At 47.3% G+C, this 26,011-nt stretch overlaps 1 protein-coding gene across 1 annotated transcript; it reads right to left on the minus strand.

Moving 5' to 3' along the window:
* Positions 1 to 5,895: 5,895 nt before the first annotated feature.
* On the minus strand, positions 5,896 to 20,623 carry SHE (Src homology 2 domain containing E). The gene is made up of 6 exons (XM_028502901.2): positions 19,695 to 20,623; positions 17,571 to 17,697; positions 9,414 to 9,719; positions 7,997 to 8,153; positions 7,560 to 7,679; positions 5,896 to 6,312 (listed from the first exon to the last, which is right to left on the minus strand). The coding sequence occupies exons 1-6, from the start codon at positions 20,289 to 20,291 to the stop codon at positions 6,126 to 6,128; spliced, it is 1,494 nt and encodes a 497-aa protein (XP_028358702.1). The 5' UTR covers positions 20,292 to 20,623; the 3' UTR covers positions 5,896 to 6,125.
* Between the last annotated feature and the right edge of the window lie 5,388 nt (positions 20,624 to 26,011).

A 26,011-nucleotide genomic window follows, 5' to 3' on the forward strand; every position in this document is an offset into this window, starting at 1 on the left:
AAAGTAACTGATTAGTACTATTTTCCCACCTGTGCCAAAATTTTCTGGCTCTCTCCAGAGATTATCTGTTTGTTCACTTCCCCATTCTGTGGCAGATGCCAATAATGAATAACAGCTCAGCAAAATATGGAGACTTTAAACAGCAAAAATAAAGGCTCTTTTTATAGATGCTTCTTAAGAAAGTAGTTTGAATAACTTCAGAGGACACATCTGTCCCTCATAGAGAGTAGGCTATCAATATTTACCTTTTTGTACACATATTAACATTTCTGTTATTTTATTCCAACGTATTTAAACACAACTCCAAAGGTTGAAATTCAACCTGATAGAAATAGCTGTGGTAGCAAAGTAAATAGAAAAGTCCTTTTACCCTCTGCTCTTGTAGGCCTGAAACAAAGCAGCTAAGTAAGCTCATCTAATATTAACCTGGAGAAGGGAGTTATTATTTTTTTAAAGATTTTATTTATTTATTTTTAGAGAGGGAAGGGAGGGAGAAAAAGAGAGAGAGAGAGAGAGAAACATCAATATGTGGTTGCTGGGGCCCATGGCCTGCAACCCAGGCACGTGCCCTGACTGGGAATCAAACCTGCGATGCTTTGGTTTGCAGCCTGCGCTCAATCCAGTGAGCTACGCCAGCCAGGGTGGGAGTTATTTTTTAAAAAGGGGTGTGATAGCCCTGGGCAGGTGCCTCAATTGGTTGGAGTGTTGTTCCCCACACAGCAAGAGGATGCAGGTTTTATCGCGGGTCAGGGCACATGCCTGGGTTGCAGATTGCATCTCAGATCAGGGTGTGAGTGGGAGGCAACTGATGGATGTTTCTCTCACATAGACGTTCCTATCTCTCTCTTCCTCTCTAAAATCACTAAACATATCCTCAGGTGAAGATTAAAAAGGAAGGTGTGATAAAGGAGAAAAAACACAGATGCAGGAAGCTCTAGGGATGCAATATTCAAGGCAAGCGAGCAAAGATTTGTTCGAAGACATTATTTTCTCCAGAAAGAATCAAAAAGCATTCTGGGAGACATAATTAACTCAAGAGAAGGAAGACTACAGGAAAACACGTATGGAGACAAAGTGACGAAAAGCCCAAGCATTCAGAGCTCAGAGAGGAAACTTGTCAGAGAGCTTCAGATCAGCTGGCCCAGGAAGCTTAACAAGGAAGCCATGAGGGACCCCCTGCTAGGCCTAATTGTTTTTAGAAGGAACGGTACTTTGTGACACCACCCAGCTGTGAATTGCTCAGCTTTTGTCAGCCTGTGTCACAACCTGAAGAAGAAAATAGTAGCTCAACCCCCCTGCTACTCATTTACTGTATTTCTTATTATAGCGTCCTGTACGACTGTGAAGCAACTGGTCTATAAATAAACTCCACATCTCCACTTTTGATTATATAAGCAAAATAGTATGACTGTCACAGAAAAATCGTACAGAAAAAGCACAATACTGAGCATTTGCTAGAAGCTCAATAAATACTTAATGTATTGGGTCTGCTTTCAAGATGTTATTTCATTATACATTCATCATAGTTGCTGAGTATGGGCCAAGAATCATTTAATGCACAAAGAAAAATTTTTGCAAAGCTTTTAGTATTTATTAAAATTAGGATAACTGGTTTATTTGCTTTGTAGAATAAGTCTAAGTAAAAAATAAGGTTTCATTTCTAGAACATTGAACTAAAAATAATTTTAACACAATGAATTATTTGTTTATGCAAGGCAATAAATATTTGTTGAATGGAACTGGGATTATAGATGCTAAAGATTAAAAAAAAATCTTGTACTAAAGATAGAGTACATGAGCCAATACACATTTAAACAATTCTATCAGTACTTGAAAAACAGAACGCTCTTTATTAATACAATCATTGGGATCCAGTAAGAAAAAGTTTCTCTCAAAATTTTAAATCAAAGATCATACAACCCTTGGGTTACATACAATCTTAACTGAATAAGGAAGCAAATATTTACTAACTTCTAAATCATAATTGTAAAATGATGACTAATAACTAGAAAGATATGTTTCCCCCCAAGTTACCCAAATCAATATTTTTTGGTGTGTATTTCAAAGAAGCTACACGAGTTAACTTGCCATTGGTGACAACCAGCACATCTGCACGCGACTGGCCCAGAAAACCCTGTTACAAACTCCAGCACAGAGACACCTCTCAGCTGTAACTACGGAGCCACTCACCCCGGCGGTCTGCTCACAGCATGCCATTCCTGCTTTTCTTTTTTCACAGTAAGTAAATTGGTGACATAAGTTCACAATATTTAAGGATAACAATAGTATGAATATTAATTTGATATCTTACGCAGAGTTAGAGAAAAATCTCAGTCTTTTAAAATATTTTTATACAGTGTGAACTGGTCTGCTTTGTACAGCATGAGAGAGACTTTGCAGGCTTTAGAGACCCAGTCCATACAATCAGATCCTAGAGTTATAAATATGTGTTTAATTTACTCTGAAAATACAAGGCGGATCTAATTTTAGGGACAAAAATACAAAAGTTTCATAACAACGATAATGCACAAAGATAAGATCAAAGGTATCAGAAGTTCTGTGTAATTATCTAATAAGAAAACAGTTGTTGAGCTTTGCAAACTTTCAAATTTTTAAAAAATCAGAAATGAAATAGATGTTGTGTTTGTTCCACAATTCAGAGTTATAATAATGCCAATGTTTAATTATGTTGGTGATTCCATTTTAAAATCACTTTTTATATTTCAATTATAGTTGACATACAACATTACATTAGTTTCAGGTATACACCCCAGTGATTAGACATTATATATCTTACAAAGTGATCATCCCAATAGATCTCGTACCCATCTGATACCATATATAATCACTGGATTATTGACTATATTTCCTATGCTGTACTTTTCACCCCCACGAATGTTCTGTAACTACCAATTTGTACTTCTTAATCCCTTCACTCTTTAAACCCACTCTCCTCTCCTGCTCATCTGGCAACTGTCAAAATGTTTTCTGTATCTTTGAGTCTGTTTCTATTCAGCTTATTCATTTTGATTTTTAGATTCAATTGTTGATAGATACATATTTATTGTCACTTAATTGTTCATATTTTTTATCCTTTTTTTCTTCTTAAAGAAGACCCTTTAATATTTCATGTAATACTGGTTTGGTGGTGATCAACTCCTTTAGCTTTTTATTGTCTGGGAAACTCTCTGTAGGTCTTTCAGTTCTAAATGATAGCTTTTCTGGGTAGAGCAATCTTGGTTGGTCCTTGCTTTCCATCACTTTGAATATTCCTTGCCAATCCCTTCTGTTTGCCAATCCCTGCAAAGTTTCTGTTGAGAAATCAGCTGACAGTCTTATGGGAGCTCCCTCATAGTTAACTGCTTTTCTCTTGGTGCTTTTAAGACTCTCACTTTGTCTTTAAACTTTTACATTTTAATTATCTTGGGGTGGGCCTCTTCAGGCTCATCTTGTTTGGGACTCTCTTCACTTCCTGGACTTGCATTTCTATTTCCTTCACCAGGTTAGGGAAGTTTTCTGTTATATTGTTTCAAATAGGTTTTCAATTCTTACTCTCTTCTCCTGGCACCCCCAATGATGTGAACGTTGAAATGCTTGAGGTTGTCCCACAGGCTCCTTACACTATCCTCATTTTGGGGGGGATTCTTTTTTCTTCCTTATATTCCAAATTGCTGACTTGATTATCGGCTTTACCCACTGTGAGTCCCTGAAAGTTATTCTTCATTTTATTTAGTGTATCCTTCATTTCTGGCTGGTTATGTTTTATGGTTTCCTTGTCTTTTTTTAAGCTGTTGAAGTTCTCATTAACACACTGTCTGCGGGTAGTTTTTATTACATGCTCTACTACCAGTCAACATAAAATGTATAAATATGTTTCCCGCATACAATGTGTTAAACATCCTTATAACCAAGGTTTTGAACTCTCCATTTGGTACATTGCTTGTCTCCATTTAATTTAGTCCCCCCCCCCCCCAGTTTTGTTCTTTCATTTGGGACATGTTTCTCCATCTCCTCATTTTGGGAGCTTCCCATGTTTGCTTCTGTGTATTAGGCAGAGCTGCTATGTCTCCCAGACTGGTAGAGTGGCCTACTGTAGAAGGTGTTCTGTAGGGTCCAGTGGCACAGCCTCCCTATTCACCTGAGCCAGACACTCCAGGTGTGCCCTCCCCCGTGTTTATCCTGTATACACGCTCCTGTTGTAGTTGAGCCTTGTTTGTTGTTGGCATGTCAGTGGGAGGGATTTACCCCCAGGCTGATCAGCTGCAAGGACTGGCTGTAACCACCATGGAGGATCAGCTACACAGGGGCCCACCCCATGGAACAGGACTCACTTCAGTAGGACTCTGGCTCCTGCTGAGTCTGCCCCTTGAGTGTGTTGCTTATGGAGGTGGTTGGGTGGTGCTTCAATGTGGTGTGAAGCTATCTACTGGGTGCAATGGCTCTGGGGTCTCCCAAGAGGTGCAGGCCAAGGTATGCTGCCACGTGTGTTCTGCCTGGGGCCTCCTGGCATGAACTACAAAGTGACCTGTAGTAGCTGCTGCTTGTGCTGGGTTTGGAGGGCCCAGGAGATGCCAAACTGTGAATTAAGGCCACCTGCCACTAGTGTCAGGCCTGGGGCAAGTCAGCAAGAGTCTCGGGGCACAACAAGACTACATGCTGCTTTTTTGAGAAATTTTAGGAAAGTCTGAAGCAGGAGCCAAGACATGCCATTCAAGTGGAAAAGCCAGAGGAAACAACTGGGATGGGCCCACTGGTTGGGTGGGACAGGATCTCAGGGAATCACCAGGGCAGGGCAGTGATACCCAGCTTGATGGAGACTCAGATGTGGGGGGAGGGAGGTCTCAGCAAAAGAACAACAGCCTCTGCCAGCACTTCTGTCTGGGAGAACGCTGCCCCTTCAGCCCTCCTCATGCCAGATAATTCTATTCCTCCCCATATGTCTCTGGTGCCCTCTGAGCCATTGCTCCAGTGCTGTAGCTTAGAGAGAGTGAGTCCAAATAAGTCCCTGCACAGGCCCTTTAATAGGGACTGCCTGGGACACCAGAAGCCCTCTGTCTCTCTGAGCTGATCCTGCTAGTTTTTACAGTCAGAAGCTATGGGGAACTCTCTTCCTGGCTCTGGAACCCTGGACTGCAGGACCTGGTGTGGGGCTGGGACCCACTGCTCCTCAGGGGGACCCCTGCAGCCAAGATATCCCTCCTGATTTTTATCCACCACATGTGGGTGTGGGACCGGCCTGTTCACGTCTCTGCTCCTCCTACCAGTCTTGATGTGGCTTCTTCTTTATATCCTCAGTTGTAGGACTTCTTGTTCAGCTAGATTTCAGGCAGTTCTGGATGATGGTTATTCCGTCATTTAGTTACAATTTCGATGTGGTTGTGGGAGGAAGTGAGTACCACAGTTACCCTCTCCACCATCTTAACTGGAAGCCACTGTTGGGGATTCTTCAGTCAGTCATCCTTCCCGTTTATGTTTGTGTTCCTGACTTGCTGAAGTGATGAAAAAGCTCACAAAGCACAGATTTCCTTAGAAGGCTGACCACAAAATAATCCTTATGCCAGACCCTAAAGCTGTGAATTTTCATGGACTGTGAAGCTGAACTAGGCAGCCCAAGAAAGACAGCTTTGTCTAAGGTCCACTCTTCACTTATTCTCTCCTGTCCAGCCTTTCGTCCAGGAAGGGATCCGATATTATGCGCTCCCCTGGTTCACCTGACCATTTTGCTGTCTTGTGTAAAAGCCAAGTATGTTTGTGTTGGTTTGTTTGAAGACCAGGCATTTTGGGTGACAATTAGCACATTTCTGGAGAACATCCATATTCCTGGACTCCTGACTTCCCTTTGCTGAGGGCCACACCGAGAGAGAACGCCCTAGTCCAGAGAGTGGAGGCAACTGGTAAGTTATGATTTCTTCCTATAGAACTACTGAGCAGGGAGAAAAGGGACAGGTCAGTAACCGAGTGTCATGGAATGGATTCAAGCCCAAAGACCTTCTGACTTATTAAGGAAGGCCTCCACTTCCTACTAATCATTACAGCCCAGTCCAGCCTTGTGCCCTGAGATGCCTGTGGAATGTTGACACCCTCTTAGTGTGAGAGGCCCAGCCAGGGCTTTCGGCAGCTGAACCTTAGTGCAGCTTGTTGTGCACGGGGTAGAGTAAGGTCATGTGTTCTGCCCCCTTGAAAGGCAACTTCTCATTGGAATAGTAGTGTACCACTTCGGGGATGCTGTCAAAGACCGCGCTGGTCTGGTTCAGCGTGTACTTGTTGTCTTTGGTCTGAGCCACAATGATGTGCACGCATCCTTGACTAGTCCTGGAACAAAACAGAAATCAAGGAGGGGGACATGAATGAGTGAGCAGGGGGGTCCCTCCCCACTGCAAACACCCCAGCCAGATTCACAGGCGGGCAGGCTTTCCTCCATTCCTGTGACTGTTATAAACAAGTGCAGCCCTCAACAAATGTGTGTCCTCTCTGAGTTGTTTGTCCTTAGTACACACAAGTTGTCAGACACCAGCCAAGAAACACAAACACCAAAAAGAAGTCCAGTCCCTCCTGGCCCCCAAATTGCCAAACTAGTGCTTAAGCCCAAGCATGAGACTGCTAAGGTGAGGTTTAAACTCATGCTCTTCATCACAGCCAAAGGACATGTGTAAATTTCCCTCCTTCTTTCCTCCCCAAAGAATACATTAAGAATAATAATTTAAAAAACTGCTTCCTCCTCCCCCTCCCTCCCACTCCACCTCAATCTGGAAAGACTGTTCCTGGTCCCATGTAATGACAGCTGGCACCGAAGGCTCAAAGATCTAATCCGTGGTGCCGGTTTCAGGAACACAGCAAAGCTATTCCTGGTATTGTGTATCTGCTGGCCTATCCCCGTTTTCTGAGGCACTTTGCTCAAACACCCTCCCGCCCCAGCCTCTTTCCCCTCCAGCCTGATTGTTTCAGCTGCAGGGGCTCAGCTTCCTCAGGAAGGAAATGCCGTTGGGGCGCTCGACAATGACCCTCCAATATAGCACCGCCGAACTCGCGCAGCCGCGAGAATTTCCATGATTCAAGTTCCACCAGGCCTACCGGGCAGAAGTGGATTTCTGTGTACAGTCAGACAAGGGACTAATAGCAAGTCAGCATTTCCTTCTTCACCAGAAGAAGCTGGTCTCAAAATTGACTTGGCATTTGAACAATCAAGGGATCTAATTTATTAAAATCCCAAAACACTGGGGAGTAAAAGAAGAATGACTAAAGCATCCTGTAAGATATTATTCTTTTTATCAGGAGTTATTTCTCTGGTGAGAGGACCTACTTTAGATCGAGTAATATAAGGTAGAAATTGACTAATGTACAAAACCAATTTTGTATTCTAATCAGAGCATTTCCTATCCATTGTCCAAGCAAATGCACCTTGTTTTCTGGCAACATAGGCCCCTGTGAAGCACCCTGAAATAATATCTTTTGACTGGTCACCTGACCAGGATAGGAAAGACTGCCATGGAGCAACCCCCACACTCCCCCCACCCCCCACACTGTATCCAAACAGGACACCATGAGGCTGCCACACTCACTTCAGTGCAATGGAGTACCTACTGGTCCCCGATTCGCTATTCCGAACCAGGTAACCAGCTTCTTTGCAGGGTTGCAGTCGACTCTCAGCCTCAGCACGGGTGATGGCACCATGATACCAACTGGAAAATGGAGTTGGGGGAGACACCACAGCGTCAGAACAGAAATCCAAGAGGGAGCTACTGGGCTAGTGTCATTTTAAAAGTTTTCACTCTGTATAGGAGAACGAAATTTAAACTCAGGCTCTTGGGATGCAGTACACTTTCCATTCTGCACAAGTGCACTGGGCTTTGAAAGTGGGTTTTCATTACCAAGCCCACCCAGACAAGTCTTCATGAACAGGAATAATCAGGTAAAAATGGGCCACTGCTCCCCCCACTCCCAGGCTATGGATGAGCTACCAGCTGCGGTTTGTCACTTGGCTGTGCGGGAGACTCACGGCTGCTTCTCCAGCGGCAGGGCAGGGTCCACTCGCTCCCCCTCACTGTGGTCAGAGAGGGCTGGCTTCAGGATCTTCGGGGTCCAGCTCTTCTGGCGGTGGTGCTGCCGCACTGGCTCCTCCTTTGTGGAAGGTCGCTCAGAGCCTTCAAACTGAACTGGAAGGAAGGCTCCATTTAACATCAGAGGCCACTGAGGTGAACCACGTGGACTTCAGAGAAAAAACCTCTTTGTCTGCCTCAGCTCGGGAAAGAAGCTTGCCCCTCCCTCTAGTGCGAGCTAACGTTCCACAGCGGGGACGGCTGCGCTCCCGCTGTCTCCGGTGTCTGATCCCACCGCAAGCATCCAGACAGCTACGTCTTCTGTGAGATGCTCATCACTGTACAGCAGTTTTACAATACGAGAGGGAACCACTTTAATGTATGTCAGCATGTACTTGAAAAAACTCTAAGTTGTGGTATATTTAGAGTAAAAGACTAAATGTAGTTACAGGTGATGATTCCTTGCAAGAGTGTGTTTCATTCTATGAAATCCAGAGAACAGTCCTGCTATGAAATAATAAAACAAAACGAAAACCAGCTGTGAAACAAAGTAACTGCTGAATATTGCCGCATGGATGCCATGGCATACAGGCTGGAGAGACCAGAACGAGAGGCAGCAGGCAGCACCCAGCACAAGGGCCCAGCCGGGATCTGTGACAACCACGGCCACGGGGACTCACGGACTGGCCCGGACACTTGCTGTCGGCTGTGCTGCCTTCTCTGCTCGCCCTGTGCACTGATGAAACATTCACTCACAAACGGGGCTCTACTGCTGGGGTGAAAGGCATCCCTAACTTTAAAAATCAAAGGCAAAAGAATTTATGTGGCCAGGTAAGTAGAAAAACTATGTCCTGGGAGAAGCAAGAGGGCCAGTTACCTTTAATAACTACTGACCGCCTGTCACTTTCCTCGTAAGTCACTTTAAAAATTCATACTTCAGAACTGATTCCTTTAGAATTTTTTACCAAAAATTTTTGGTAAAAAGCAGTTTTGAGAAGGAGCACCAAGTAAAAGTCAGACAAGCTGCTGGCTATGAGAAAGATTCAGCGATCAAGTCAGGCCTTTCAATAGTCATTTAAAGCATCTCCAAAAACAGCTCTGCCCAGTGAAGAGAAAGGAAAACAAAGATGCCCAGAAGGATAAAAGAGAAATGCAATATTAAGGGCTCTTCTTCAGGCCTGGTCTTCCAACCAGGCCCAGTTCTTGTTGCCCCGACCAGATTCCCAGGACAGGCCTGCAGTCAAGAACTGCACGTGGCGTTGGCGGAGGGGTCCAGAGGGCGCAGGTCTCCCAGCAGGACAGCAGAGCACGCAGGGGGCACTCTTTGCCTGACACGCCCCTCGCCTGACATGCTCCCCAACCCACGCTGCCCCTCACCTGAAAGCGCGCGCACGATCTGCTCCTTCTTCCACTCCCACGGCTGCTCGTACTCGGCAGCGGGCCGCTCGTCGTCCTCGGGCAGCCGGCCGTGGGCATCTGGGGGCCGCGCCTTCCGCTCGGGACCCCCATCAGCAGGCTCGTAGGGCGTGTCGTACAGCTGCGGCGGCTTCCCCAGCAGGTCCCTGGAGCTCCGTCTCTTGGCCAGCGCCTCGGGCTTTGCGCCCGTCTCCCCTGGATCACAGGGACTGTCGAGCAGCTGAAGGGCCTTCACCAGGGGGTCTTTGGAACCTCGGCGTCTAATTTCTGAAAAACACGCAGCACACAGAACACCTTGAAAGAAATGCGCCACGGAAGCTTGGTAATCACAGAATTCCCTGTTCCCCTGGGACTGTCTGTGTGGTGGAAGGTGACAGAGACTGCCAACATTGTCCCTTAAGGGCTGGCTACTTCCCGGCTGTAGAAGGGAGGCGCCTCTGAGCCAGATAACGGGACTGGGCCATCCACAGCATTACAGGTCACATCCAAAGACAAGCGTGCTCCGGGCCGCCTGCAGTTTGCGAGGGCAGACGCGTGCCAGTCACTGGGCCCGCGTTGGTTCTGAGTGTGGTTCGCCTGCAGTTTTCACATGTCGTTAAGAAGCTGGGATAAAAGTATTTTAATAAAAATTGACGGAGTGTTTACTATCTTCAAAGCACTAGCCATTAGAGTTCTTGACCTGTGGGTGGTTTCAATACAGTGGGCAAAGCCAGACACACTCACAAACAACACATAGCGGGCTAAGGACGGCAGGACAGGTCAAAGAGGCGCCCCAGGGAAAAACAATAATGGTAAAACAGCTAACATTTGTCGATGGGGTACTATGCATTAAGCACTATTCTAAGTGCATTGCGGTTTTCATAGCCACTCTATGAAATGGGTACTATCACCGTATTTTTGGACCATAAGACGCACCTAGGTTTTAGAGGAGGTAAATAGGAAAAAAAAATTTTGAAGCAAGAAATGCGGTAAAATATTTGATAACACACAAAACATAATATGTCACCAATGTAAATGTAAAGCTACATTCGGACTGTAAGACACACCTCCCTTTTCCTCTCAAATTTGGGGGAAAAGTACATCTTATAGTCCAAAAAATACGGTAGTTCCCCAATATTAGAGCGGACTGAAGCACAGAGAGGTTAGGAAATTGCCCAAGCTACTCGGTGGCGAAGCCCAGATTCCAAAGCGGGAAGCTGGGCTCCAGAAGCCACGCTCCTCACCACCAAGTGTGGACTGACTCCAAGTGGAAGAGACATGGAAGATGAGTGGACTCTGATAGAGAAGGTCATTTCCAGTGCAGGAAGCTGCATGAGTGAAGATATGGAGGTGGGAGCCATAGAAGGCTTGTTCCCAGAAAGGACAGTGAGAGATAAGTCCAAAGGACAGAGGCCAGGAGCGGGGAGCGGTGGTGGGGAAAGCAGCCGGAGCACGAGGCGGGCCAGGGGCCCCCAGTGTAGAAGTTGTAAAGGAAGGATGCACTGCAAAATTATTGTTTTTTTTAAAAACAGGTAATAACAGTTATATTTTATTTTGTTGGAAGATAACTCCAACACAGTATACAGGATAGAATATGCCAGAATGATGTGGTCTGGACTGGGGCAAAGAAACAGAGGCGAAAAACCTGATGCAAATCAACCAACCGCCACCTGGCCTGCCAGCCCATCACAGTGGGGAGAAGTCCCGGAGGGGCCTGGGGGCTGAGCGGCTCAGAGCCCGGAGGCCTTGGCAGGTGGAGTGAAAGGTGCTTACGGTCCGGACAACCAGAGCTGGCGACACAGACCAACAGAAGCATTACGGGTTCTTCTACATGTCCATCAGGAAGCCTTCCATCTGCCCACCTGGTCTCAGTCAAGGAGCACTTTTACAAACACAAACACCCCACCTCATCCCTTAACACCCATAAACTCTCAGCTGTCTACTTAAGAGGTACAGACTGCTCGGCATGGCGTGGGAGGCCTTCCGTGACCAGGCCTCCCTCTCCAATCTCTTCTCTCACCGCTACCCTTCCTGTCCCCCTGGAATCCAATTCTTTGTTCCAACCAAATGGAACTCGTGAAGTTCCCTGAGCACTACACTGCCTCATACCCAGTAGTGTCTGGGTGATTTTCCATCCTTCGAAATCTAACTGGGCTTCTCCTCCTTCAACCCCCCCACCTCTCCCGGGTGGCCCCACTTCGCCAGCACACTCGCACCTCGCACTGCTCCCACTGTGCGCATCTGCTTGTTGTTGGGCCTGGATTTCCAGTCCGGTGGAGACGGCCAAGGCAGGGGCCACCACCGTTTCGTTTCTCTTTGTAAGACACACAGTTGAGCTAAATAATAATTGGATGGATGGGAGGAGAAAAAGAGACAGGTAAGAGCTTTAGCACTTCTCCCAGCAGGTGACAATGTAGATCCAGGGCTCAGCAGAGAGACGAAGGACAAAGTTACACGCCAAGGAGTCACTCACCAATGAACTGTTGCCAGTACTGCGAGAGTGAAAGGAGGCAGTCTGAAGATGGAGGGAGGATGGAAGGCAGGGTCTGGGGCTTCTTCAGGGGAAGGGGAACGGAAGGAGAGTGTGACGGAGAAGGAGTGGTCGGGTGAGGGGGCACTGCCATGGAAATGGGGAAAGTGAGAACGTCCACAGGTAGAATGGGCATGGAGACACCCCATGAAGAAAAGTCATGGACTCAACAAGACTTCTACAACAAGGAAAGGACCGCAAACGAAACATTCCAAGGAAAGGTTATTAAAATCAGGACACTAAATTAGAAAGGACAACATTTACTGATAGGGTGAGGCTGTGATTCTGCTGGATGGGGGCCCTGGCGGCAGTGCACTGGGATCGGGAGCTTCAACAGCGGTGGATGCCCGGGTCCCCCCACCAGAGGCCCTGATTTAGGTGGTCTGGGGTAGGGAAGCTCCCCCAGGTGGTTCTAATGAGAAGCGAAGCCCGAGAGGTACTGCCACACCTCCTGGGTGGCCCTGGCCCCCCCTCAGTTCTTCCTGCTCTCCAGGGCTCATCTCGTCCCTGCTGGCCCCATCCCAAGCAGAGGGGTTCTCCCCAGTCTAAAGCCTCCAGGCCGCGGAATGGGAGGCGGGAAGAGCCGACTCAGGCCCCGGCTGGGAAAGGTGCCTGGGGCTGCCTCCGGCCCAAGACTCCTGACTTTCAATCCAGCAGCTTTTTTTCTTCATTGCTTATTCTAGATGGAGTTATGGAAAATAAGAAACAAAAACATATTCTGCTCTTGGTTCAGTTAAGATAAGGCTGGAGTTATTTTAAAAGGAAAGAGAAAACACAAAGGAATTCATAGGACGGATTTGGAATTTTGGAAGTTTCTGACCAGAACCTAAGTCTGCCCTCAGAGGAGTCTGCACAGTCTGGGGAAACCCCCAGGTTCCTGCCTCCCGTCTGCCCCAGCGGCACTACCTGCGAGGAACTGACTGCAACCTTAAGATAGGAGGAGTCCCCCTCACAAGAAAACTTCAATAAACTTGTGTTAAAACAACGCCGTGATTAGAATCCTGAGTTCTTATTACAGGTGTGTTCAAGTTTTTGCTTTCGAGATGAGGTCTTGCCCCACTATTGCAGACAATCGGCGCACAGGGCCCTCTGGGAAAAACACTGGGGAGCAAACAACTGAGAGTGTTCCTTCCCGGGGTGGTCCTGGAATTGGGCAAAATCTGCAAAGTTTTATCAACTTTTTCAACAATGTTTAATTAGGGGAAAAAGGGCCTGAGTGCAGCGCCCCTCCGCCCCTTCAAGGGAAGTAACCTTCCAGTCCGTTCCAACACCTGGCTGCCCCCAACCTGAGGTGCCATAGAAACAGAAACAATCGCGGGGCTGCAGGCCGACCCTTCCTGCAGGGAGAATAGCCCCTGACGTGCGGAGCTGGCTCCGAGAGGAAACGAGCCTGAGAAGGAGGAAATGGCGAGAGGAAGCTACGCCCTGGCTCTGCCGATAGAGGCCATTTACATGGCAGACAACAGAATGAGGCCTCGGGCTGCAGACAAACACCGTCTGCAGCTGAAGCCGGGCCTGACCCGCAGCAGCGGCTAACGCGGCCGCGTGAACGCAGCGCAGCAGCGTGGGTCCCTATCCTCCCTTCCCTATTCCCAGCTCTGGCTGTGCATAATTGTGCCACTTCTATTTAAAAACATAGCAGAAGGCTAAGACTTCCTTCAACTAAATTAATTGTAGTTACCAATTGTTATTTCTCTAATTGTCCAGAATTGTCTTCGAAAATGGAACTCTCTCTCTGAAGTGTTCAAATAACGGCTGCATTCATTGGATTTGCACATTGGATGTGCAAAACGCTCAATGAATGTTACGCCCAGTATCTCAGTGAAGCCTCAGGGTGGGCGAGGGAGGAGTCCCATCTCGCAGGTGAACTAACCGAGGCCGGGCGGCAGTCAGTGGGGGGCGCCACTGAGCACGGAGGCCAGAGCTTTCTCCGTCACTCCTCACTGTGTGCCCAAAGATCTCGTGTAAAACATTAAGTACAATTTCTATAATGCACCTCTTCCCCTCATTCATTCCTAATGTTTTCAAAACTAAACTTAGAGCCTCATGAGCCTCTTTTTCATTCTTAGAATCAGAAAAAGGGCCGTTAGGTAACTTTACTCACATCTTTTATCCATGCTCGAGCTTTTGATTTAAAATTACTTTAACATTTCCTGAACAAAAACAGATATAATTTAGAAGCCCTGAAATTTAAGTATAATAAGGAAAGTACAGACATTAAGTAAATAAAAAATAGTCTTTTATTATTACTTTTTCAAAGTGATTAATTTTTTAAATGGAGACCTGAACAATGAGATTCTCTTTTAGACTGCACTACTTAAACAAACCAACAAAACCATTCGGAGGCAAAAATAAAAAAATGTAAAACCACTTGTGGCTGGAACTCTGTAACTAAAACCAAAGGATGGTGAGTGACCTGTATCTCCACCCGTATCATCTGGACAGGTTACTGAATCTTCTGAACCTTGGTTTCTTCGACTACCACGCAGAGACTGCTAAGACCCACTTCTCGGGGTCGCAGGGCTCAGGGAGGTGATGTGGCAAGTGTGGCACCTCGCAAGTGCTCCATCCGCACGATACCAGCTGTGGAAGGAACTTCGGTGCTGAATGACGGCTGTCTTGGGGAGCTTCTAGAGACCCTTTCGAGTTTTTACTTGGTGCTAAAACCCAAAACGCTAAATTATATAGAGTATTTCTATTAATTATTTAGCCATAATGATCCTGCTAATTTATCAGAAAAACAGAGAAGTTTATACTATTATTGCCTTGTATTCATTGTCATATATTTTTATGAACAATTCTTTGAATAAATCTAAGTAAGAATTTCTTCATGAATTTATGAATTTTTAGCTTCTAAAAGTTGAGAGCAAAGTCTTGGAAGAGATCCAGGGAGCTTAGACCCCAGTTACTGGGCTGCAGGAAAGTACTAAATGCCTCTTGATTTCTGTTTCTTCCTCTGTCCCTGAGGCCTGAGGCTGACGGTGTTTCTAATTCTCTAATTCATGACACTTACCTCACCTTTCTTTAAAATTTTGTTTTTCCTGACAACACTGTTACAGATGTCCCCCAACCACACTTTTCAATGACATGCTTTCTTCTGTGTCGCTGTTAGGTCTGTTACCCCTTGGGCTGCAAGGGCCGCGGGACCAGGGCCCCCGGGTTTGTTCTCTGCATGCCCAGTTCCCAGCACAGGGCCTGGTGCTTGGTGAAGAAATACTTGTTGGGTGTTATAATACAACCTCACGAACAGTGTGATATACACCCAAGGTATTATAAAATCAGGTACATTGTTTCCACCTCACAGGCACTGAAAAGGCAGGACAGAGGCTGGGTGGTCCAGAGATAAATCACTCATTAGCACTGTCTCCTTGTCCTACAGAAATGCTGAAACAAACTGAAAAGAAATCCCTACTGTTTCTCAAGAAATATGGGGCATTTCTGAACTTGAACTTGACAACAAATGACAAGGAGCCAACTGAACAAAAAAGGTAAAAGGTTTAAAAGAAAACAAATCAGCAGCAAAACTTTTATTCCTAGCTTCCGACAGACTCACTTCCTGTTATTCTGTCCAGCTGTGTAACCTATGGGTAGAACAAGAGGTGTATTCTCTATCCCTACACTGATTGAGAAAGTGCTTCTTAGTATGTATTTTACATGAAGAGACTTTAAAACTCACCAATATTTTTTAAGAGCATAGAAAAAATCTAGCAATTAAAAAAGTAATTGATATTTTTAATAAGCTTGAATTTATTCTCCAATTGACTAATTCCATATTCCTAAATGAATTTATTCATGTAAGTGATTTAAAACAGGGCCTAGAACTTAATAAATGCTTGAATATTAAATACTAGCTATTATTATTATTATTATACTTATTTCATGTTGGGCAATTTTGACTTTTCACTATACCCCTCTTTGCAAGTCTCAGTGGAAAGAGGACTTACTCATCAGCACAGTTTCAGGTGCGTTTGTGCACCTCATTCCTCGTCTCGGGAGCCTGGTGCAGGGAGCAGACCACCCCACCCGGAGGGGGGAGATCGGAGTTGTAATTTCTGCTCTGTCCCTTAGAAAAGGTCTTGTGAGCACAGGCAAGGTAGAATCTCTGTCACCAGGGGATAGTACTGGAGTTTCCTAGTTATAGAGTTTTGTGGGGATTACTGGGGAAAAAAGATATGTTCATTTTTAAGAAGCACAGCCCTTTCCAGATGATCAGTGCGGCTCCACAGACGAGCAGCTGGGCTACTTTAGAGAAACTATTCATTCCAGTTAAAAAGACAGAGGAGACTAAAACCAAAGGACAAAGAAAGGTGAATCGAAAGTAAGCCCTGCTTTTTTAGAATCTTTTTCCTCAATTTATGTGACAGTAATTCTTTCCCCCTATTTCTTTCAAGACTCCAATATTTTTTAAAATTCTGACTAAGTTCATTTTCACTTCCTTTCATTCACAGATTTCATTAGAGGTCACAGTCCAGTGACCTGCAGGGTCACAGCCTGGCCAGGGTACACCCTCCGCAAACCCGAGCCTTATCTCTGCACGCAGAGCGCAGGAAGCGGAGCAGTGCCTTCCTGCGGCAGCCCCTGTTCATTCTGAGGCCTGTCTCGGCCCCTCCAGGGCGCTGCTGCTACCCTCCTGCTCAGCTCTTCTGAGACTAAGCTTGTGGAGGCTGAGCTGGACAGCTTCTCAATCTGTTTTTCAACAGAAGAGACCGTCTTCAGTGTGTGACCAGTTATTAGCCTTCTCCAGGCATGAAACCCACGACACTCAAGCAAGGCTACCTTGAGTCAGCACTTGGAAACTTACTTTTCTTTATGGATTGAAGAATGTGTAAGGACAATTAGGCGAATAAATAACTGACTCTGATATTCACAAATAAAGCTAAATAACTAGTAAGTATATCATGTGAAAGTATTATTGACACCAACTTAAGAGAATTATGAATAAAAGGGAAAAGTTATTTTTTTAAGGGAAAAGCTTGATACCAGAAATGACAGGGTGATTGCTTAGCTCACCAGTTGGAATTGTCCCACTTCAAAAGCTACAAGATTGTCAATTAGTTTTAGGAGGTTTCTCTTCAATGGCTTAGCTCATGCTAGTGATTGGTAATCATTCCTTAGTAATTAAGTGTTTTGCTCCAATGTTGTAGAGCTTGTTGAGAAATCGGTCGTGTGCCGCAACACAGAGGACTGTGTCTTTTTGCATCCTTTAACTTAAAACCCTTCAGGTATGTATGAGTCCTTTGGTGCAGATTTTCGACTCCCATGATGGATGGCAAAGCTTTGAAAGTGGCCAAGTAATGTATGGAAGTGCCTTAAAACTAAAGATCACATCCTGAGCAGATGTGCAAACCCACCATGGAAGACTGTCGTTTTATACAGAATTAGAGAAACTTTAAAGACCCCTGAAAAGTCTAAAGCTGAAGGACCCAAACTACACAGAGAGCTAACTAGGTGTCTGACTTCAGTTTGGGGTCTCATTTCTGTTCCTTCCAGTCGGCAGGGTCTGGTTAAACCCCTCCCCCCCCTTCCTCAGACAGACAGCAGCCACCGTTCTGCACTCTCCAGGTGGGTGCGAGATTTCTGCCCCGGCTAAGCAGCTCCTGGGCACGAACCTGTTATCATCTGCTGGGCGTCGTAGGGCTCCATGTAGCCGTCATTCTCCCCTGCTCTCTCCGCCTCCCTCTGACCTCTGGTCCGTTTGGCATCATACGGATCAGCATAGTCTTCTAAAATGATGACCTGGAAGGGACCAGACAGGAGAGTTGCTAAGGGCCACTGGATGCTGGAACGGCCATTGCAGTCTGCTGATCCGAACAGACCGCAACGTCTCCAGCCAGGTCTGGGTGGGCAGCCTTTGCACTTGCTCATGTTACTCACCCAGCTGCACAGACATCTGACTTTTTTGGTAGTGTAATTGATTGTTAGCGCATCTAAACTCTGCTTATCCCCAAGCCTCTTTCCACCTCCTTTTCTTCCCCTAAGCAATAACGCTTTTGCTGAGTTGAAGGACAGCAGGGGTGGGTGGAAGTGAGAGGGGGTGTCTACTGCTTTAGAGCACAAAAAAACGAGCTGGCCTACCACCTTTCCCATGATTCTGGTCTTTTTAGTGCCAGCAAGATGAGCAACACAGCCATGGTCAATCAGTCAGCCACCCGGGCTCCACTGAACACCCACTAGCACTGGTTAGGGAATCAAAACAAGACCAAGAACTGCTTTTTGTCCTCAAGAAATTTGTAACAGCTCTAAAGAGACAGGCTTCATAATAAGAAATAGGTCAGAACTAAACAGTATTTTGGGAATTCAAGGTTCAATAATTCAGAGGCAGACTTATTCTCATCGGCTACAGTCAGATAGAGTTTTGATGCATATTTGTGTCAGAAAGTACCTGTTCTTCCCAAAATGCAAAGGGGCCTGGAAAGGTGGTGCGTGTGCAAGGGTTCTGTTCTGCAGCAGCTGAGTGACTAGGTGGGGGGCAAGGCAAGAAACCCCTTCTCTGGGAAGAAGCCTGCTTCCCAATCTCTGATTCCATTCTCCGGAGAGTTCATGGAGAAGGACCACGGGAGCTGGCAGGAAGCATTTGGATCAACAGGGAGAAGTGAGGAAGAGGCTGCGGCCTGGATGGGAGCCCGCCTGGGAGTAGGAGACTCAGACATCCAGAAGTGACAACCATGGAAATAACCAGGCAACCACTGCCAAGGACTGCAGTGGCCACTCACTCCCTGACTCCATTCTTCTGACCACCCGCCACGGAACTGCCCTCGTGCAGGAGGAACAGGAAGTGTGACACGCAGCCGCTGGCTGCGAGGTGCTTATGAGCTAGTCGGTCAGGTAGACCACTAATACCTGGGCCAGCTGGGTCCTTGGCAGTCTTTCCACAGTTCTCCCGCAGTGCCTGGCCCAGGGTAGGCATGCTGTAAATGTTTGCGGAAAGAATGGACGGAGGAGTGAACAGAAGTGCCCGAGGCAGACACACATGGTCTGTGCTACTGGCTCCCGACTCTGTCCAGGCGGGCAGCACGTGTGAAGCCTGGGCAAGGGTGGATTCAAGTTCCCATGACAGGAAGTGATGCCCGTGGCTGAGTCTGAAAGCTCAGCTCGAGCTCTCCTCCACCCCCCTTCCACAGAGAAGAGTAGATTTTCTTTGTTCCATCCTGTGTCCTCTGCAGAGCCCTGGGTCGCTCATCCCCTATGGCTGCCGCACAGCAGATGGTCACGGGCTGAACGAAAGGGCTGTAACCTTGGGGTGCTGGTGGAGCTCAGAGAAGCCCTTCACTAGGTGGAGCTTCTGAACTGGGGGTGGGGTAGCCTGGGCTGGCCAACCCATTCTCTGGAGCTTTGAAGGTTGCCACCCCTTACGCTCAAGAAGAATTAAAATCACACAGTCTTGCTTCGCACCCCTCCTCGGGATGTTGACATTAAAATAAAGCACCACCTATAAGGGCGCCAAATTGAACAAAGCAGGAACATTTCATTAGATTACTGTTATGAACCGCTAACAAAATGAAATGGATAGTAAAGTAAAAGTTCTCCATCCCTAGAATGAGGATTTTTCAAGATAAGAAAACGGATGGTTTTAAATAGTCACTTAGAAGCCACCGCGTGTCAGGGGAGGAACACAACCTCCCCCACTCTGTGGCCCAGGGACCCTACCCAGGGCTGGCAGGCTCGCTCTGCTCCTTGCCACCGTTTCCACCACTCAGCAGTGACAGGCGGTCCAGGGGAGACCGTGTTCTTACCGTGTCTTGCTGCTTAATCATCTTGCCCTTGTCCAGGTCGGGGCCCGGGGAAGAAGGGGACGAGGACGCGGAGGAAGAGCTGCTGCTGCTGCTGCTGCTGCTGGGGTAGCTGCTCTTCCCGTTCTTCTCCTGAGTGTCCACCTTGATGAGCCTGTTGATGTAGGTGCTGCATCCTGAGCTCTTGGCCGCGCCCCGGTGCGGCTCCTCCTCGCTGGCGGTCCGAGAGTTCTTGCGGCTCTTGCCCGCGGCGGCCTGAATCAGCCCCTGCAGGCTGTCCCGGGACAGCCGGCTGTCCTTGGAGGGGCCGATGCCGGCCCTGCCACCCCCCAGCTCGGCCGCCGAGTTCTTGCGGCCCTTGCCAGGGGTGGGCCCCGCGCCGCCCGCCTCCAAGTTCTTGCGCAGTTTGCCGCCTCCACCGCCGCCGGGCTTGGCCCGCTCCGACACCGTCTTCAGGTTCAAGGGGAACTCCTTGAACCACTTGGCCGCCATGAGGGGGGCCCGGCCGGCGCAGCTCAGGAGCGTCGTGGCCGTGGAGCAGGTGAACGAGGAGGTCCAGCCCAGACACGGAGAGGTTCCAGGGGCCGGGGGCCACTGCATTCCCCGGGGCTGGGGCGCTGGAGGCCGTGACGAGACCCTGCGACGGCTGCTCCGTGTGTCCCCGGCCCGTGTTCGTCTACGCCCGGCAGGGTGGGGCCCCTCCGGCCCGGGGCGGGGGGCCCAGGGCGCCGAGCGGGCGGGCGCGGGCTGCTGCTCCGGACACAGACGGCGACAGGGACAACGCACCGGGGCCCCGCCCGGGCTCCTCTTCAGGGCCTGCACGGACCGGGGGCTTCCCCTGCGTTTTCCTCCCGGAGTAGGGGAGGCCTGGCCCACGGAAGCCCCGAGACAGCCCTGCCCACACTCCCAGGGACTAGAGGGCAAGCAGAGGAGATAGTGGGAGTGTCCCCGGCGCCTGGACAAACGGCGGACCGACGGCGGGCCGCCCACCCCCTCCGCGCCCCACCCCTCCGCAGTGGCGCCTCCCAGCTCCGCCACTCCGCGCCCCCCTCCTGCCCAGACCCCGGGGTGGTGGGCCCGGAGCTTATGCAGCGATAGGTCCTGGGGGTGCACGTTCGGGAGAAGGTGGCGGCAGCTGCACGTGCTGGCCAGCCACGCCCCGGAGCTTAGAGTCCCCCCACTTCTCCACCGAGCGGGTGTCTCCCAGGCGCTGCCTTCAAATGTGCCCAGGGTGCGCCACGTGCTTCTCTCCCACCTCAGAAGCAGCCCAGTCGCTCCCCAGAGGGCCAGGTGAGGTGGGTTTGCACCCTCCACGTCCTCTGTAAACGTTATTTTTGGTGTGTGTGGTGTGTGGGGGGGCGGGCGCGGGGGGGGGAGCGCCTAGTCAAAATGGGTGCAGAGGCAGTGCCGAAGCACCACTCCTCGCCGTGGGGATCTGGCGCTTGCCGCCAGCCCCGGCCACCGCCATCACCCCAGGATTGGTCGCTGGGTAGTGTGAGTGGCCCGCCCCGCGCCCCGCGGGTCTCGAAGGAGGCGGAGCGCGTAGCGATGAGGCGCGAAGGCTTCGCATAGGGACTGCGGAGTGGACTCCCCTGGCCCAGGAGAGGTACTTGGTTCCAGGTCCCAGGGTGTGGGGTGAGGGGTTGTGGGGATGGGGGCGTTGGGAATCAGTTGTGCAACTCGCACCCCTATTTCCCCTCCAGGGCGGCAGGGCGAGCTGTGGCCGAAGAGCTGGGTGGTAGCTTGCCTGTATCCCGGGCATCTGCAGAATTTTTTTTGGCAGGGAAGGTGGGAACGGCAGGGATGGTGTGCGGGCGCAGACAGCAGTGACCGAAGGCGTGTAGGGTTTTGTGAAGAACTGTGGGTCACTGTACGTGAAAGAGGCCCCTGCCATCCCCTCCTTTTTGAAGCAATATGAAAACTCTGTGAGCTTAAACCCCCCCTAAATGTGCCAGAGTCTCACGTGGTACGTTCTAAATCCTCACTATAACCCACGGGCACCGAGTGATCCTGGCCACCCATGACCTTCATCTGTGTGAGGGTGCTTTGTGAGCTGGCATGTGAAAGAAATGCTTCTGTAGACCAGCCAGGTCTTAAAAATCTTTCTTGACTTTTTAGGAAAAAAGCTTTATTGAGATATAATTTGCACACCATAAAATTCACCTGCTTTAAATGTACAGTTAAAAGATATTTAATACATTTACAGTACAACCACCACCACAATCTAAATTTAGAACATTTCTATCACCTCAGAAGGAAACCTTCTGAGATTTGTCTATTTGGGACTTTCTGTGTAAGTAAAGGAATAGAACGTTTGGCCTTTGTGTCTGGCTTCTTTCCTTTAGTATCACGTTTCTGAGATGCAGTTGTGTTGTAGCATTTGTCAATACTTCATTCCTTTTATATTGCTGAATACTACTCCACTACATGGATATACCACCACTGGTCCACTCATACACCAGTTGTGTCTGTTATGGTCAATGCTGCTGTGAACACTCACAACAGTCTTGGTGTGGACGTAAGCTTTAATTTCTCTGAAGAAGGTAGGCAAGAGTGTAATTCCTGGGTCGTATGGAATTCCTGTTTAGCTTTTTGATAACTGCCGCACTGTTTTGCAAAGTGGCCACACTATTTTATATTCCAACTGGCACTATGAGGGTTCCTGTTTTTTTTCACATCCTCAACACATTCTTTTTTTAAAGATTTTCTTTATTTACTTTTAGAGAGAGGAAAGAAAGGAAAAGAGAGAGAGAGACATCAGTGTGCAAGAGATATATGACTGCTTGCCTCTCATATACCCCCAACTGGGGACTTGGCCTGCAACCCAGGCATGTGCCCCGACTGGGAATCAAACCAGTGACCTTTCTGTTTGTAGGCTGGCTCTCAGTCCACTGAGCCACACCAGCCAGGGCCTCAACACATTATCATCTGTCCTTTTTATTACAGCCTTCCTAGTGGGTGTGAGGTGGTTTCATTGTGGCTTTGATTTGTACTTCCCTAGTGACTAAGGATGTTGAGCATCTTTTTGCGTGCTTATTGGCTGTCTGTGTATCTCTGGAGAAATGTCTATCAGATGGTTTTTCCACTTTCTAATTGGTTTCTTTATCCTCTTGTTATTGAGTTATAAGATTCTTTATATATTCTTTGTTTTTTTTTTTTAAAAAACACAAATAAGATACTTCTCTAGACCAAGCAATAGAGTGGAAACTCATGATTTTGGAGTCATGTGATCTGGATTCTAAAAAGAAGCTTCTTCATTAATGAGCATAGATTGTTACCTTGGACAAATCACCAGGTTATTGTCTTTGAGCCTCCAGAACTTCATCTGTACAATGGGGTAATAATGTCTAGCTCTTAAAGTTTCCAGTGAGGATTAATGAGACAATGTTTATTAGCGGTTAACACCTGGCAGGCCCTTAAAGGCACCTTTGAAAGATTTATGGGCCTTTGCTTGGGAGGTGTTGATGCCTGCCCTGTTCCAGAAGCCTGTGGACCTTTTTTGTGGATTACTAGGAGATTGGGACAAACACCCATAACCCTGATTCTGCCCATAAATGTCTCTGTTTTTATATGTCCGTATCTCCATCTTTTAATTATCTTTTAGTTCTATTTACATTTAGTTGCAGCTAAAGCTGTTATTTCCTTCCACAGCTGGGGACAATTTAGATGAGTTACCGGTTTTTAAAAATTTTAATGTTTTAATTTATGTTTCTTCTGAAATAAAGAAATCCTTTAGAATGACTTGGGCAGCCTTTGTATCTGTAGGGAAAAAACCAAGGCTTCAGAGTCAGAGACGTGTGTTACCTCAGTATCTTTTATAACCTTAGGCAAATCATCTGATGTCCTTGAGCTTTTTGGCTTTTGCGCACACGACTGGGACCAAACGCACAGCCCAGGCTTTGTGCCCGACCGGCAATCAGACCTGTGACTTTTTGGTTACAGGATGATGTTCCAACCAGCTGAGCCTCACCGGTTAGGGCGACAACAGTATATCTGACCCCAGGAATTTTACTCTTTGGGGAGGCCAAACTAACGAACCTGAAATAGTTATAGAGACACATAAGCATTTAAAATTTGTAATAAGTGCATTTGAGGTATAGATGCAAGGAAAATGGAAGTGTAATCTATTAAATTAAAGCATTCCTAGACTTTTGGGGGGAGTGTCTACTATATGCAAAATAATGTGCTTAAAGTTCAGCATGCTTAAAGAGAAATAACCAAGCCTTTGCACTCAAGGAGCTTAATTTTGGAAGAATGAGAGAAACTAACCTTTGTGGAGCCCCTGCTGCATGCTAAACATTTTTCAAAAATTTCCTGGTCTCTGTGCCCCTTTTCCAGCCAGTTAAACTCAACGTTGTCTGCCCAAGTTCTATTTTATTCCTCTTACACCACTTACTATATATATTTTTAAAGATTTTATTTATTTTTAGAGAGAAGGGAAGGGAGGGAGAAAGAGAGGGAGAGAAACATCAGTGTGCGGTTGCCTTTTGAGCATCCCCTACTGGGGACCTGACCTGCAACCCAGGCATGTGCCCTGCTGGGGAATCGAACCAGTGACCCTTTGGTTTGCAGGCTGGCTCTCTCAATCCACTGAGCCACACCAGCCAGGGTACCACTTACTATATTTAATTATAGAAATGCTCCAGAAATAGGCTAAATGCTTCTTTCATTTGGTTTTATTAAATTCTTATGGTAACTCTGGGTGGTGAGTGTTACCTTCACCTTGGAAATGAGGCGGGCAGGTCTGTAAGAGGTCCAGGTACACAGACCTAGTGAGTGGTCAGCCTAGAGTTGAATCCGTATCTTGTTGCCCTGAAGTACCAAACCATATCACTGATAAGACATATAAATAACTCACAATAGTAAAAGATGGACCTAGCAGCCTTTCCCCCAAACCTGTAAACTCAGACCATCCTCATAGGAAATTCTTGAGCTAGTGGAGTAGGATTTTAGAAAGAAGTTTCTGGTAACAACTCGAATGTCCTGTGAAGAAGACTTGTAACTTCTCTCTACTTGCAGACCTACAAATTAGCCTGCAGCAGTTTCATGGTTGCAGGTAGAAGATGAAAGTTGTGGGTCAGAGATGAAGGATGACTTATGGTTCATAGCAATAACTTACCCAGGTCTTTTTCCATTGTGTTAATGTTTCCTTTTTATTCAGAGATAAATCACATACCACGAAATTCACTATTCTAAAGCACACAGTTAGTGGTTTTGAGTACATGCACAAGGTTGTACAACCTTCACCACTAATTCTGGAACATGTTCATTATCCCCAAAATAAGTCCCATACCCGTTAGCAGTTCCTCCTCTTCCCCCCTCCCTCCCAGTCCCCAGGAACCTTAGTCTACTTTCAGTCTCTCTGGATGTGTCTGTTCTGGACATGTCCTATAAATGGCATCATAGGACACGTGGCATTGTGTTTTCCTTCACTTAACATAACGTTTCCAGGGTTCACCCACGTTACAGTGCACCTCCGTGCTGCATTCCTTCTTACAGCCAGATAACATTGTATTACATGGATACACCACCATTCGTTTATCAGTTCATCATTTGAGGGACACCTGGGTTTCCACTTTTTGACTATTATGCATAATGCTGCTCTGAATGTGGTATACAAGTTTGTGTGTGAATGTTTCAATTTTCTTGGTTATATACCTAGGAGTAGAATTACTGGGTCACGTGATAGTTCTATGGTTATCTTTTTCAGGAACTACCAAACTCTCTTCCAAAATAATGTACCATTTTGTATTTACACCAGCAATGCATGAGCATTCCAGCTTCTTCACTTTCTCGCCAAAACCTGCCTTTTCCACTGTAGCCATCTAGTGGATGTGAGGTGGTATCTCACCGTGGTTCTGGTTTGCATTTCCTTAACAACCGAAGAGCATCTGCTTATGTGCTTTTTGGCCATTTATATGTCTTCCCTGGAGAAGTGTCTATTTAAATCCTTCACTCTGACCTGTGTGACTCAGTGAGTTGGGCATCATCTGCAAAACCAAAAGGTCGCCAATTTAATTCTCAGTCAGGGTGTCACAGGTGGGCACAGGTAACCAGGTTCTTAGTGATCAGGACAAAGAATTGAACCGAACACCCAGAGTTTATAGCAGAGAACATGGAGCAGGCCAACTCCAAGCAGAAATTGACCTCATGGGCTGGAGGGACTCTATTCTTATAGGGCGGATCCTTCCTGGCTAGTTTTGGTGGGCTTTCACTGTGCATGTACAAGTAGTTGTATTACTTTAAAGCTACTGAACAAGTGGTCTCCCATGATTTTCCCTGATTGGCTGCCAGGGAAGGGGGGTCCCACAATGTTACCG

This window comes from Phyllostomus discolor, chromosome 14 (genome assembly GCF_004126475.2).
Source record: "Phyllostomus discolor isolate MPI-MPIP mPhyDis1 chromosome 14, mPhyDis1.pri.v3, whole genome shotgun sequence".
NCBI classification, from domain to species: domain Eukaryota; kingdom Metazoa; phylum Chordata; class Mammalia; order Chiroptera; family Phyllostomidae; genus Phyllostomus; species Phyllostomus discolor.

Coding starts and splice junctions, on each gene's coding strand:
- SHE (XM_028502901.2), bottom strand. CDS start 20,291: ATGCAGTGGCCCCCGGCCCCTGGAACCTCTCCGTGTCTGGGCTGGACC. Junction 17,698..19,694: donor TGATTAAGCAGCAAGACACG/GTAAGAACACGG, acceptor GGTCCCTTCCAG/GTCATCATTTTAGAAGACTA. Junction 9,720..17,570: donor CGCCCAGCAGATGATAACAG/GTTCGTGCCCAG, acceptor CGTGTTTTTCAG/AAATTAGACGCCGAGGTTCC.